The 13,472-nt window shown below is 35.0% G+C and overlaps 2 protein-coding genes across 2 annotated transcripts; one reads left to right on the top strand and one right to left on the bottom strand.

Annotated features, from left to right (window-relative positions):
- Positions 1–594: 594 nt before the first annotated feature.
- LOC114522212 (excitatory amino acid transporter 1-like) lies at positions 595–5,347 on the top strand. Its single transcript, XM_028542849.1, has 7 exons — positions 595–1,338; positions 2,456–2,498; positions 2,808–3,136; positions 3,383–3,616; positions 3,885–4,082; positions 4,440–4,574; positions 4,717–5,347. Exons 1-7 carry the CDS (start codon positions 893–895, stop codon positions 4,886–4,888), a joined length of 1,557 nt encoding a protein of 518 aa, XP_028398650.1. The 5' UTR covers positions 595–892; the 3' UTR covers positions 4,889–5,347.
- Positions 5,348–5,714: 367 nt separating this feature from the next.
- Positions 5,715–11,844, bottom strand: LOC114517501 (fibroblast growth factor 1-like). The gene is made up of 4 exons (XM_028537260.1): positions 11,415–11,844; positions 6,523–6,874; positions 6,211–6,314; positions 5,715–6,117 (listed from the first exon to the last, which is right to left on the bottom strand). Exons 1-4 carry the CDS (start codon positions 11,436–11,438, stop codon positions 5,923–5,925), a joined length of 675 nt encoding a protein of 224 aa, XP_028393061.1. The 5' UTR covers positions 11,439–11,844; the 3' UTR covers positions 5,715–5,922.
- Positions 11,845–13,472: the final 1,628 nt, after the last annotated feature.

Here is a 13,472-nt window from a genome sequence, read left to right as displayed (position 1 = left end):
TTGATGCTAAGTTGTCTTAAAGACCAATTTTATACGTCGCATGATAAGATAATGAGGTTCATTGAGGTCATCATCACCTCATAACCTGTTGTTCGAACTGCATTCGAGGTTGTTCAACTGCATTCGAGGTTGTTCAAACCTGATTTTGAAGGGGGTATTTTTTGGAGGCTGACTGATAAGTTAATAATGGATTTTCATATTACAAATATTTTCCTTGCATAATTAAAAGAAGCGAGCGATGCTGTCAAGGGAATCCGCTGCGGTCGAATTCTCACAATTGAAATCAAAATCAAACGGAAATTTATTTTTTCGTTCGATCAAAAATTCAACGGAAAACCGCATTGACGAAGTAGCATTTGCGATAATCCCCCCGGCTTCAGGTTTATTAAATTTCATACGCCACATGCGCACTACACCACATGTGCACACTAGAATATGTACACTGTACATTTTGTGCATTATCAGACTAATTCTAATTATAACATTTCGCTTGGTATATAAAATGGCATCTGATATATACCATATACGTATCACTGAGTCGAGAGCTGACATGATAGCGTTGCTTTGGTTGACACGGCCTGACACGACCTGAACGGGGGGAGGGCGTATATGGTCAGATTCATGTATGCATGGTAGATTTTGAGAGATTATTTGTTTTCTTTGTTTAAAGCAAAGGAATCAAAGAAAGCCACTAATAATGTTTGGCTTATTTATTCAGTGACTTACATGCAACCCTGCCACGTATTAACCCGATGCAGCTGTAGATATTCAGATATTAAATCGGATTGGATTTGCTCACGTTCGTGTCACTTTACACTCGTCACTCGACATCAGTAAATCGCATCAGAAAATTCGGGAAAATAGCGGTGTTATACACATATTCGTAGCTGAAATGGCTGTGCAAACAAAACGGTCGAGAATTGCAAAACTTGTCAAACCACATCGTCTATTATTGAGTGTTCTTATTGGTGTCGTGCTTGGCTGTGTTATTGGTATCTCTTGTCATGACGCTGTTCAGAATTCTCATAATCCCCCACCTCGAAGACTTGCTATGTATATTAAATTCCCAGGTGAACTTTTCATACGAATGCTAAAGTTGATTGTGATACCTTTGATAACTTCAAGTATTATCGTTGCATTGAATGATATTGATATCAAAAGCGCTGGTCGTCTTGGTAAGAGAACCATGATCTATTACATATCAACTACAATACTGTCTGCAATACTTGGTTTGGTACTGGCGTCCATCATTAAACCTGGGAGTGGCGTCAATGAAGAAAAGAAAGCATCGAACAATGTCGATCGTAACTCAGTTGATTCACTTTTGGATTTATTTAGGTATAGTACGATATTACCTGTTAGTGTCTAAGACTACATATTTATTTCGTCCTAAGTTTTCGGCTTTTTGCTTTTTTCAACGAAACTGCTAAATTTTTATCCTTCCTTTTTTTACGTGTGGAGACGTTCCGTGGTCCTCAAGCCGATTTCAAGTTTGTCCAGTAACGTGCAAACGAAATCGTATTGTAATCTATAATATTTACTCAGCTTGGACAACACTGAATTTCATCTACATTTGCTGATGTGTGATTGTGTATAATACCATGTCTTTTATATCTTAACTATCTAACTATCTTATCTTATTTTACCTGTGCCTAACGCTGAACGAACCGGTGTCGTTTATACTTTTAAGAATAATAATAACGTGCGAACGGACAATTTTGGCGTTCACATTTATATGCAAAGTAATGCCTACTACAACAATTTTGGCGTTCTCATTTAAGGCGGATTTCCACTTACAGCGAAATCGTTCGCCAGCGAAATATTTGCATATTTTTCTTTTGAATTTTAACAGCATAAATAAACTAGTTCGACTTGACTGTTCTCAATTCAAAAGAAAATATGCAAATATTTCGCTAGAGAACGATTTCGCTGTAAGTGGCAATCCGCCTTTATATGCAAAGGTAATAGCTACTACATACATGCATGCAACTGGTGCAACTGATGCAAGTACCACGAATGAATTTTTTTCATATTGCATGGGGAAGAACGGCAAAACGTTACAAGAGACAAAAACCGCCTAAAGCGATGCTGGTTAGACACATATTACACATGCATAATACAATTGATGAAATCAATTATATTGGCAACAATTGGACCGTATCTTTGTTATCATACGTGTAAAACAAATATTGATGATGGCATACCATTCATTCATATGTCAACAAAATATTAAATGAAATGGTGTATGAATGAAAATAAACTGAGCAGACTGTTGGATTATATGCAATTATCCTTTAAATCGCGTTAATCATGTAAATACATTGTAGGCCTTTTAACTATAAGGCTTGTTTCCCGTCGTCACCATGCATGACAACTGTGTTGCAGTTGAAAGAAGAAAAGAAAGACGTTATAATAAATACTGTATAATATCCACTTTTTCTCTTTATTCTCATAGGAACATTTTTCCTGATAACCTGATAGGATCATTCTTTCGATCAGTAAGTATAATTTATATCATAAACATGCCTAAATCTATTATTGCTGTCGCTGTTTATATAGGTTTCCGTGAGTATATTAAGGACTAAATTACTAAAACAACACTGTGCGTCATTATTGCCACACTGATATTTTTCTGTTAGAGGAATATTGAATGCCGTATGCATACGCGAGTTTAATTAGATTTAATCAGAGTTTCAAACGCACAATCCTTTACAGCGCCATCGTCGACACACTCTTTTATATATTTATTGATCTCATGTCGATGCTAAACATTTGGGAAACATATTTCTCTGCTTCATTTTCTTTAGGCTTATACGGATTACAACAAAAACATGGTTAATTACAAATATGTGGAAAAGAACACTACCAATATGTCTGCAGAAGCGATGTTTCATCTTCTGCAGAACAACAAAGTATCAACGTCAAGTGAAGGTCATGTGATTCTAATCAAGAATGACGTCACCTATGAATATGGTGGCATTTCAAGTGGTGAAGGAACTAACATGGTCGGTCTGATTGCCCTCTCAATTGCGTTTGGGGTTGTTCTAAATATCGTTAAGGAAGATGGGTCACCTTTGGTCAACCTGTTTAGATCATTGTGGACTGTAAGCATGAAACTGGTTGAAATTATTATGTGGTATGTTGACTCGGGTTTTACGTAAATTATAAATATTAAAGTTCTGCATTTTTCGATCTAATGAATGCTTAGTTCAAACACGTAGAGTTTTATGCTATATTGAATGCGTTTGTGGGGGTTTAAATTTACTGAATGCTTTTGTTTCGCACAAGTATGACATGCATGTGTTTATATAAAAGGGGAAAAAGTTCTGCATGTCTTATTAAGGAACTTATTTTGAGTATTTTCATGTTTTATTGTTTTCAGGTTAGCCCCATTTGGAATTTGCAGTATAGTTGCAGGAAATATTGTCGAAGCAAATGATATTTCTTTGCTATTCAGAGCTATGGGTCTTTTTGTTTTAACCAACATTGTCGGCCATCTTATTCAAGGAATTATCATCTACCCAGTTTTGTACGTTGCCCTTGTACGTGCAAACCCAATAAAACATTTAAAAGGCATCCTCCCAGCTCTGTTCACAGCATTTGGTACATCATCCAGGTGAGCAGACCTTGCTTATATATATTGACTGACATTAACTCATGAAATGAATTTGATTGGAACTCTACCTCCGACAAGAAAATTTATTCCACGTAGTATCGTATTTGCATGTTTTGACATCCAGTGATCCAGACGCACGTGAAACACGCGATTCGCGGCGTTTTGCTGAGATGTCTTGCATTCAGATTTCAGACTTACACGCCTAAGATTGGCATAACTTTCTTGCTGGAAGATATTTTTATCGAATCTCAATTTCGATCATTTTCAGTGCTGCAACTTTGCCAACAACAATTGAATGTTGTGAATCCAAAGTGAAGATAGACAAACGAGTAACTCGTTTTGTTTTACCCATCGGTGCCACATGTAACATGGACGGTGCTGCTTTGTATTATGCTATCGTGGTTTTGTTTGTGGAACAGATGGAACCAAATGTCCAACTGGAAATTGGTGAAAGAATTTTGACCATGTAAGTAGAGAAAATTTGACGCAATAAACGCATGCAGTGGCGAAAATTATATTCAATTTAGGGCTGGAAAGTGGGTGGATCCGAACGATTTCCCACAAATTTGTTCATTTTTGCATTTTATTACGTGGCGGGTTACTTGAGTTGTTTACCACGTTACATGACACGCAGTTCTACCGCGTTATTTTTGAGCGCAGATTTGATTTTATAAGCGCAGAACACGAAGCATAAATCGGAATGATTGATTACTTAGCTTATCATCGGGAAATCAGGAACATGCTTCCTCTGAAGTGTTTTTCTAAGTCACTTTTATCAAGGTCTGTAACAGATGAATGCGTGATAATACATAATTCCTTCCAGATTGATATGTACCGCAGTGTCAATTGGTGCTGCTGGTGTTCCAAGTCCAGGACTTAGCAACTTGGTTATTGTGCTAGAGGCAGTTGGACTTCCCATTGAAAGGATTGGCCCAATATTTGCTGTGGACTGGCTTTTGTAAGTTACATTTTTAATTTTTAATTCTTGCATTCTGAATAGATTTCATTCTGAGTACATTAGTGTGACTAATTTTTGGTAGTCAAAGAAATGTTGCCGAGTTTATATAACCTTAATTTCACATTATTTTCAATCATATTAGGGATCGACTGCAGACGACTATTAATGTGATGGGTGATACGGTTTCCGCTGCTGTTGTAGCCAAATATTCTCAAAACGATTTTCCAACAACTGTTGAAAATGTTTATTGTCTTGAACTACTTAAGGGTTCTTCAAAGGAAATGTCACCTGAAACTGAAGAAACTAACTTATAGGTACTGATATAATTTCACCTTTCTAGTGATTCAGTTCCAATTTAAGGAACACTAAAAGCTATATAATCTTCGTGCTCATGCGTTTAAATTGAAACTATATAATTCAGTCTCTGGTTTTGTTGTCTGCACCTCAAAAGAAGCATTGCTCTATAGATCTACCGTAAGGACACAGATGCAAGGTAGGTAGGCTCTCAAGATGTCCTGTTTTCAGTTCGCTGCGCTCACTCGTTCGATGCCATTCTCAACACTCGAAATAAACTCCATATTCTCAAGCAACCACGTATTATCCTCTATTTCATTAAAATTACAAAGTGTGTAGGTCTCAGATTATAAAGTTTTATTCAAGATATCTAGTTAATCTGTATATAATCACAGCTGTATTGTGTGCAATTAGAATTAAAATTCACTGTTTTAACTACGACTGACTCAGTCTTCTTTTAATAAAATACAATAAATTATTATCTATATCATATAGAAAAATATAAAATCAAGATAATTGATTTTTGATAAAATATTTATATAATCCTCCATCTAAAAATTTTTATTCTTGTTTAAATAATTATACTGTTTATGATTGTAATAAATAATGTTTTATTTTGATTCAATATAGTGATAGTATAATGCTATTAGAGAAATCGCTTTTTTAATTGCTGAAAGTTCAGATATCTATTGATCAGCATATTTTACACGATTATTCGCATCCATGAATGAACTATCTCTAGTAAAAACAGACCAAGAGTTTTCTTGAACTTCATTCGTCTTAATTCAATCAAATTTGAAGCGACTGATCTAAAAATCAAACTGATAATGCACGAACACTCCCTGTTTTTGCTTGAGTGCCCACAAAACAATAGCCTGAAAACGAGGCAGGCCAAAGGAGTTTCTAAAGCCGAAAATTTGAGTTTTCTGAACTTTAAAGATTAACTTTTTGTGTGAAATTTTTTGTGACTCAAAGAATGCTTTTTCCAGTGATGTTCATATTGGTGGATGCAAACCATGCATCTATAATATAAATTTGTATGTCATATGTAAGATTATATTTTGGCTACCATTAAGAACTGTGAACTTTTATGAGTGGATGAAAGTTTTTTTCCCTTTTTCGTCGTTCCATCGGCTCGTAATCCAATGAACATTGCCTTTCCGTTGTGTTTATATTTATAAGATGAAAACTGAATATATGGAAAATGTCCTGTCAAATATCTAAAGAGGACGTCCTCACAAAACGTTTTCTAAATAGATGAAGAGAAAATGTCAGACATGCGTAAACGTTTATATCGAGATAAACGTTCGTGTACAAAAAATAGCTGACCTACTGTACGTACCGTTGAATATACAGTACCATTACTATTCATCGCAATATATCTTTTGTTTTTGGGATTCTGTATAGTTGCTAATCCTCCTTCATATCTTTCTAAGTCCAACACAACTGTGAAAAAAAAATCATGTTTCTTTAATTCCCATACATTAAAATATAAACAGTTTCAGTATGCAAGTTATGGGATACTGGATACAGACAGCCATTAACTTGGAAGAACATGGACAAGATGTAGTGATGCAACAAGTGCATGCAGTTGGGAAATATTAAGCTTATAATCTTATTATGATAAGCAAACAAAATAGATATAATGAAATACCATTAGGACTGGATTGATTTTTCACACCAATGACCTTTCCATCATCCATTATTGCCAAATTATAATTTAATAATTTGCACGAAAGTAGCTGAGCTTTGCGGGAGTTTGTTGGCTTGAGAACAACAACTGATCTTCTTTTTCTCTGATGCTCTTCCAGCGTTCCTTCTTCAAATATAGTTTCATGGTTTTTTAATAGCTGATGTCGCAGGTCATTCCAGCTTTTTGATTTAATGTTTTTCATTTCCATGCCAGTTTGTTTCTCATTGGATCTCGACAATGAGCGTGATTGTTCGAAAATACTCATTGGTTCAACCAGACTAATTGCGTAAGTCATCAATACAAAAAGAGATATCTGTGGAAAAGAAAGTTATATTTAATAAAAAAAAACAATGGAAGCTAGCATGCTATAAATCAGATTGTGATATGAGGCATGGATTGTGAAGATCGCACGAGAGCTCGAAACGAACGGAATCGATTTATTTCGAGATCATAAATTGAATGAATGCACTGTTACAACGACATCGCTGGTCGCTGGTCGCTGGACACAAATTCGTGTTAATTACTGGAGTCATAGTTTATCGCCAACAACACAACAGTTAATGATACCGCCGGATGAATTTGTTTCATACGTTTTAAACATGACCATGAGTGGTCTGAAATCACGAAATAATGTCGAAAAAGCTCTTTGCTGCTTTCATTCATTAATTGTGAATGCACGCAGTACGCGGAAAACCTGGAGACGAAATTGGACGAACACCTCGAGGCTGATACCTGTCGGATTAGTCGTGGCATGCCATATGCCTACTATAACCACTATTCAATAAACAAAAAACAACATCTGTTCTTCTTTAGTTTGTTTTTTCTTTAGATAATATGCCTGCGGAAACATGAAACAGTCATGCAAGCTTTGCATTTCGTATTTCGACATCCACTCCGTTATTACCTGCACGTATACAGAAACATGCCAATATATTTGTCGCCAATTGAAACAAAGAATGGGTATTAGCTTTCAAGTTTCGTTCATTATATTTTCATCCTTATTTATGATAATTACTGCATCTAAGGCGACATCAGCTTTTTCGCACTCATACTGATTTCCTCTACAGAGATAACAAAGACGTTCTCTCTAAATACTTGTATTGTTATTGCAAGAGAAAGTCTGGATAAAATCTGCATGATCAGTGTAAATCCTTGCAATTTTCTACTAAGTTTTCGATCCAGTTCTCTGCTATCAGTATCAGTCCTAGTTATTGTTATATGTGATTGTTACGAAAAGTATATAGGTCGACTCACCAGAAGTTCAGAACATATCTATTTAGTGGACTATTTCTGTTATAAGCGAGTTATTAGTGACTACAAATATACTACATCAGATCGATATATCATCAAAGACATTATGAGATTTATAATCATTATTTATTTACTCACTCAGGAAGTAGTGCCTTAAGTCATACTTTTATCTGCATGACCGTATTGTCTGGACAATGGATAAGTGGGTAATGTAGGTGGCAGGATTCATTAGATTTTTAGCTTTATCAGTACATTTTATGAAAATACTGCATGTGTAAAGCGAATTTTCAGTTATGTGCCGGTAGTCAATCAGTGCATGTAGTCGTGTCTACCGTGATGTTGTACTGTCCCCAGAGCATTAGTGTTGACAGATATAAAAGTTTAAAGACGATCCTGAACTTTCCTAAATTTGCTTGAGCCTGTACTATATAAAGTGAACAAGCTCTTATCGGTCATGCATCATGATATAAAGTTACAAATAGCCAAATGTTTGCTCTAAGCAATTATATATAATTTTGTTAATAAGATTTACCTTTAGATATGAATAACACAGATATATTATTTGTCATATATGTATTCCAGTTCAACATATAAGTTCTGCATTTAGCATGCATGCAACATATGGCTATTATTTAAATAATATTACATGTTGCGAAATGACCGTGGGTTCTAGCAACTGTAATCTCATGATATTGTATATATACGTCATAGTTGTCTGGCTCTGTTTACTCAATTTTGAATTCGCTCAGCCTGCAGGCTGCAGTTTATGATCAGCTTTTTACAAAATTCAGTTTTACGAATCAACAAATGTTTGCCATTGAACTTGCTGATGTCATTTATTAGGGTACAACCCACAACCGTCCTGTAAAAGTATTATATGCTTGAATGTATATTACATATATATGCCCATTACAATTCAATCTCATACAGTTCTTACATCAGTTTCAATCGGTCTGGAGGGCTTACCTCAATTTTATTTGCTCCTGGTATGTTCCTTGACAACCACATCTCGATTATATATAATGTATATCAATTTATTGGTCAACTATATAGAACTGTTCTTGACCTTTGCTGTGGTGTTTGCTTCTTCTATCACTACACTCAGTTTCCTCAACATATGGCTGTTGTTTGATAAGTTTAAGCCAGATTATATCACTTCAATACCGGAAAGCGACAAACGTTCTTTAAAGCTACCGGCCACTTTAGACTATACAGCGTAATATAGGCGCAGGTAGAAAACGTAAATAATATACCTAAAATTAGCTTGTATATCAATATTAATATCAATTGAACTTCGTCGATTCCTGAATTCCAAGCACGCCCATTCTAGAGGGCTCCTCGTTTCCTTTTAAAACGTGATTTAAGACAAAGAATTGTTTCACACAACTCGAGGTTCTATAAATATTTTCTACTTCCAAACTATTAACATTTTTTAATATCAATTGAATCCGTGAGAAATAATGCAACAGAACTAACATTCCTGCCCTTTTTCACATAACTGGCTGGTTATATAACTATAGCTATATATGACTATTTTGACTATATTTATCAGTTATTTATATCCATATATAACAAAATACCAAAATCCTTTAGTTTCGCTGCTATACTTAATTGCGAGTATGCTATATAGATATCCAGAGATGTCTTGTATGAAAACTCTAATGAACTGACATAATATCACCCATGCATTTATTGTCAATAAGGCGGTATATTAACCATGATTGTTTTCACAGCTATTATATTAGTCAAAATATAACAGCTTTATTATTAAAGAGGGATTTTATAGTCTACTTTTGAAGTGCCCACTCTGTTAGCCGGAGAATGCCAATCATATATAAGCAGTCAATGACCCAATATACCACAGCTATAGCTGGTGCAAAAATGACGCAAATCCTTGACGTAAATGTATTTTGGTACAGGAAGGTCATGGCGAATAAATGTGACCGAACCGTTTCTTGCATGCTCTCGGACTGCCTCAATTTTTAGCATCATTAACTGGTGGTACTATTTCTTTTCTGTCATAAATAAACCTGGTCATTTTCATAATATTAGTAAGTGTAACATTCGTTTACAAATTCATTCTAAAATGTCTTGTCCAACTTATATCACTTTTTGCATGTTCTCAAGATGTTAGAGTATTGAGATGTCTTAAACTTAAAATTAATAAACTTGGTAAAATGTTTAAACGAAAATCGAAACTCAGTAGATGATATTTAAGGCAACGTTCACACAGGACCAGATGAAATTGGGACGGTGCTCGAATTCGTCCCGTTCAGAAGTTCACCGGCGATAAAAATGGAAAATAGTTTCGCTGCATGGTTCTACGTGTTAACACACCGGAAACGGACGAACCCAACTGACGGACGGACTCGAGTATTTGTATTTTGTATAGGGTTTTTTGTGATACTTCGATTTATCTTTTTCTTTACCGTCTGGAACTCGGAATTTTACTGAGACAAAAAATATTTTTAGTGCAGAAAATGACATTCTTAATTTATTTTTTATATTGTCTTCTCAGTCTCAACTGCCAATATAGACCAGGATATCAACTTCTCGTAAGTGTTGAAAATTTCTTCCTCGCATATATGGGCTTGGTTGGTCTTCACAGCGAGTTTTTTTTCCCTCGTAGTAAAACAAGAACCTTGCAATAGACGTAATAGGTAATACAAGAATTGCCAGATTGCATGCTAATTTGGGCTGCATGGTTATTTACTTATTTTGTTTTCCTTGTTGTCGCTATAATGACACCAATCATGACAGTGTTTTGCCTATTCAGCTATTCTGACAGACATACTTTCTATATTAGCAAACACTGATGCATCATGCCGTCCGATGCCTCGCGATCAGTTCTACCGCAATCACAATTTTCGAACATGTTCCTTCCGGTTGTATAAAACTCTTTAACTACATTTTGCATGGTTAAATCCTAGTTAACTCAGAAATACACGACTCTGATTGGCCAATTCTGTCCTTAACTACAGTTAAAAGTTAACTAGTCTTTTATACAACTGGCCCCAGACCTTTAGTTATTTGTTTGCCTCGTTTGTGATATTTGACAGACGATTTGTAAAGACAAAAAAGAATTCTTTACAGGTTGTATAAGTATGTTGTATATTTGTTTGGAATTTTGAGGTGTCAAAAGCCAATATAATTAATTACAAAAAGTCATTGTCGCATGCATAAATGTGGTGAAAAAAAGCCACATTCCATTTTATTCAGCATTCCGATATTGGTATAGACCTTGCAAAACATTAATTAATATCCCAAGGTTCGAACACTTTTTTTTACAATTTTATAAATTGAATCTTACGATCTACAAGTCTCACACATGTAAACCATGCATGGCACCAGACGATGTCCTGCTTTTTATAAATCCTCAAATGAATCCACATGAATGAATCCAAATCCACACAGGTTAAAATCAGTTTAAAATTTTACGTTTTACGGTATTATTTGTAATAGTTCTCAGCGAGTTTAATTCAATTATAACAAAATTTGAACTAATTGAACTAATTGAATGAAATATATAAATATACACTTATAATATTTATATTATTTGTTAATGAAATTTGATATCACAACATATTAGAAAATTAAATTACCTTCCATGATGAGTTGGTCAGCATGATTTAATATGTTCTAGCAAGTGTTGCGAGTTCTTTTCCAGCCAATTCAGTACGGCAACTTAGGTTATAATCAGAGTTCTGTCCTGTACTGTACTCAATGTAGTTTTTCTTGAAACGCAGTGCTTTATGTAGGCATAATGGCGTGGTTATAAATAGACTGATATATACATAATGCGGTAATAAATATTTTCAGTGACCCACGCTTAATGTTTCCATCCGCCCAGTTGCCCGCACTACCAAATTACATTCCATTCAATACACATCCGAATATTCTTTCTGCCGCCTATATTGATTCCGTTTTACACGAAAGTACGAGAAGATTGAGAAATACAAAAAAAGTTTGCAAAGATCTTTCGACAGAAATACTGGACTATTCCTTGTGAATGCAGCTGTTTCTTCGATCATAGCAACGAGAATTTGCTTCCCAAACCCATTTCGAATTGAGGAAAAAATTTCCTGTATAGCTACTCGAATATCACATGATTTAGCAGATATCTATATTAAATGTCGTAACAAAGAAACTATACTAAGCTAAAAAGCACCTGCATCACGAAATCATCAAGAGTACTAATAGAGTTTGAAAAATACAATCAACACGAACAAGCTAGTGTGGAAGATACCGCAGATGTCGCTCATGTGTACCAGTGCATGTGCAATGTTAAAACAAATCATGATGTTATGAGGGAAATGGTAAGGAAGTCGCAGTGCATAGCTCGCTTTATAGGTGGGCGTTACATGCCCGGGAATGGTATGTGACATAAGAATTAAAGCATGCATATGAACATTTCAAACCTATTGAAATCTTTAAACCTGGAGTTTAAATCACAATTTAAGGAGATATAATCATCATCAAGTATTGAGCATTTCGTGCAAGAAATGTGCTTCGAAGTTCGATGTCATGCCGCCTTTCTGCTCCATATCACAGGTTAATTTAGGCGAATAAATGCAAAATTATTGGAGTTCAGAGGATTGTTCAGCTCACAATATCCTGGACTTGATTTTTTATGACCATGCAGTCGAGCGTCGGTTCGCTGAACTATACTATAGTCAAAGATTTTTTAGTTTATATATAGTTGCAATTTATGTACAGTTTTATAGCACATAAACATGCGAATATATATACTATTCTTATATAGCTTTCTAAAAAAATAATAGTCTAAAAAATTTATGAAGGAAGTTTAATGGAAATTTCAAAAACTTATGTGGGAGTTGCACTAATGAATGATGTCATTCCCCCAATTTATCAATTTTTAAAGGATACATATATAGCAACTAAGCGATGTACTCCTGACACATTAAATAATCACTCGCCATGCGTGGACATCATACATGGACATTGTACTGTAGTTGAAGTACATCCTTAAAACGCCAACCTGGATTTGACCTACATGCACAGGAACTCTGCTTGCAAATATATCTCACAAATAACTATAGCTCGTAATGCATGACGAACGATCGGAAGGAAATTTCAACTGGGTTGTGTAAGCTTTATTGAAATCAAGCAACTTTAACTTGGTAGAATGATTAAAAATCTTCTCATGTGTGAATGTGATTTTATATTTTGGTTCAAAAAACTCACATAGAGATCTTCTAGTCATCGTGTATACGACTTTAGACACTATCAAAACATCAACACCATACATGTATCGTATATGATTTTGTTGTAGTCGATATAATTCGTGGGCGCGTTTCCGCTTCAAACAAATTACTTACGTGGTATGATTTACTGTGTGGGATATTATAATTGTGCAGATTTTTTGTTTTCTTACAATTGCTTTGATAAGCACAATAGCTACAGTTTCAGAGCAAGGCCGGACACTCGCAATTATCAAATAGGAAATTCATACGACTGACACAAGCTTCCTACATTGATGCTTTCATGCACGTCTTTTTTAGAAATTACTGCATGGTTTCGAAAAAGTGAAATCAGTTCGTTGAAAGGCGCGCGTTGAAATTATTTTGGTTGTTTCATGTTTTTAGCTGTACTTGCCCATGCATAGTTTTAATTGCATGATACCAAATAAAGGGTCATAT

This window comes from Dendronephthya gigantea, unplaced genomic scaffold, assembly GCF_004324835.1.
Source record: "Dendronephthya gigantea isolate DGI-Jeju-01 unplaced genomic scaffold, DenGig_1.0 000000F, whole genome shotgun sequence".
Taxonomy (NCBI): Eukaryota; Metazoa; Cnidaria; class Anthozoa; order Malacalcyonacea; family Nephtheidae; genus Dendronephthya; species Dendronephthya gigantea.
Note: the sequence above shows the minus strand (reverse complement) of the source record. Positions and strands in the feature narration are given on the sequence as shown.

Excerpts from the sequence above, each read along its gene's own strand:
- LOC114522212 (XM_028542849.1), top strand. The coding sequence starts at position 893 with ATGGCTGTGCAAACAAAACGGTCGAGAATTGCAAAACTTGTCAAACCA. Across the intron at positions 2,499-2,807 it reads TAGGATCATTCTTTCGATCA|GCTTATACGGATTACAACAA; the intron begins GTAAGTATAATT and ends CATTTTCTTTAG. Across the intron at positions 4,575-4,716 it reads TTTGCTGTGGACTGGCTTTT|GGATCGACTGCAGACGACTA; the intron begins GTAAGTTACATT and ends CAATCATATTAG.
- LOC114517501 (XM_028537260.1), bottom strand. The coding sequence starts at position 11,438 with ATGCTGACCAACTCATCATGGAAG. Across the intron at positions 6,315-6,522 it reads AAATCAATCCAGTCCTAATG|TTGTGTTGGACTTAGAAAGA; the intron begins GTATTTCATTAT and ends TTTTTTTCACAG. Across the intron at positions 6,118-6,210 it reads ATGGTACTGTATATTCAACG|AAAACGTTTTGTGAGGACGT; the intron begins GTACGTACAGTA and ends TCATCTATTTAG.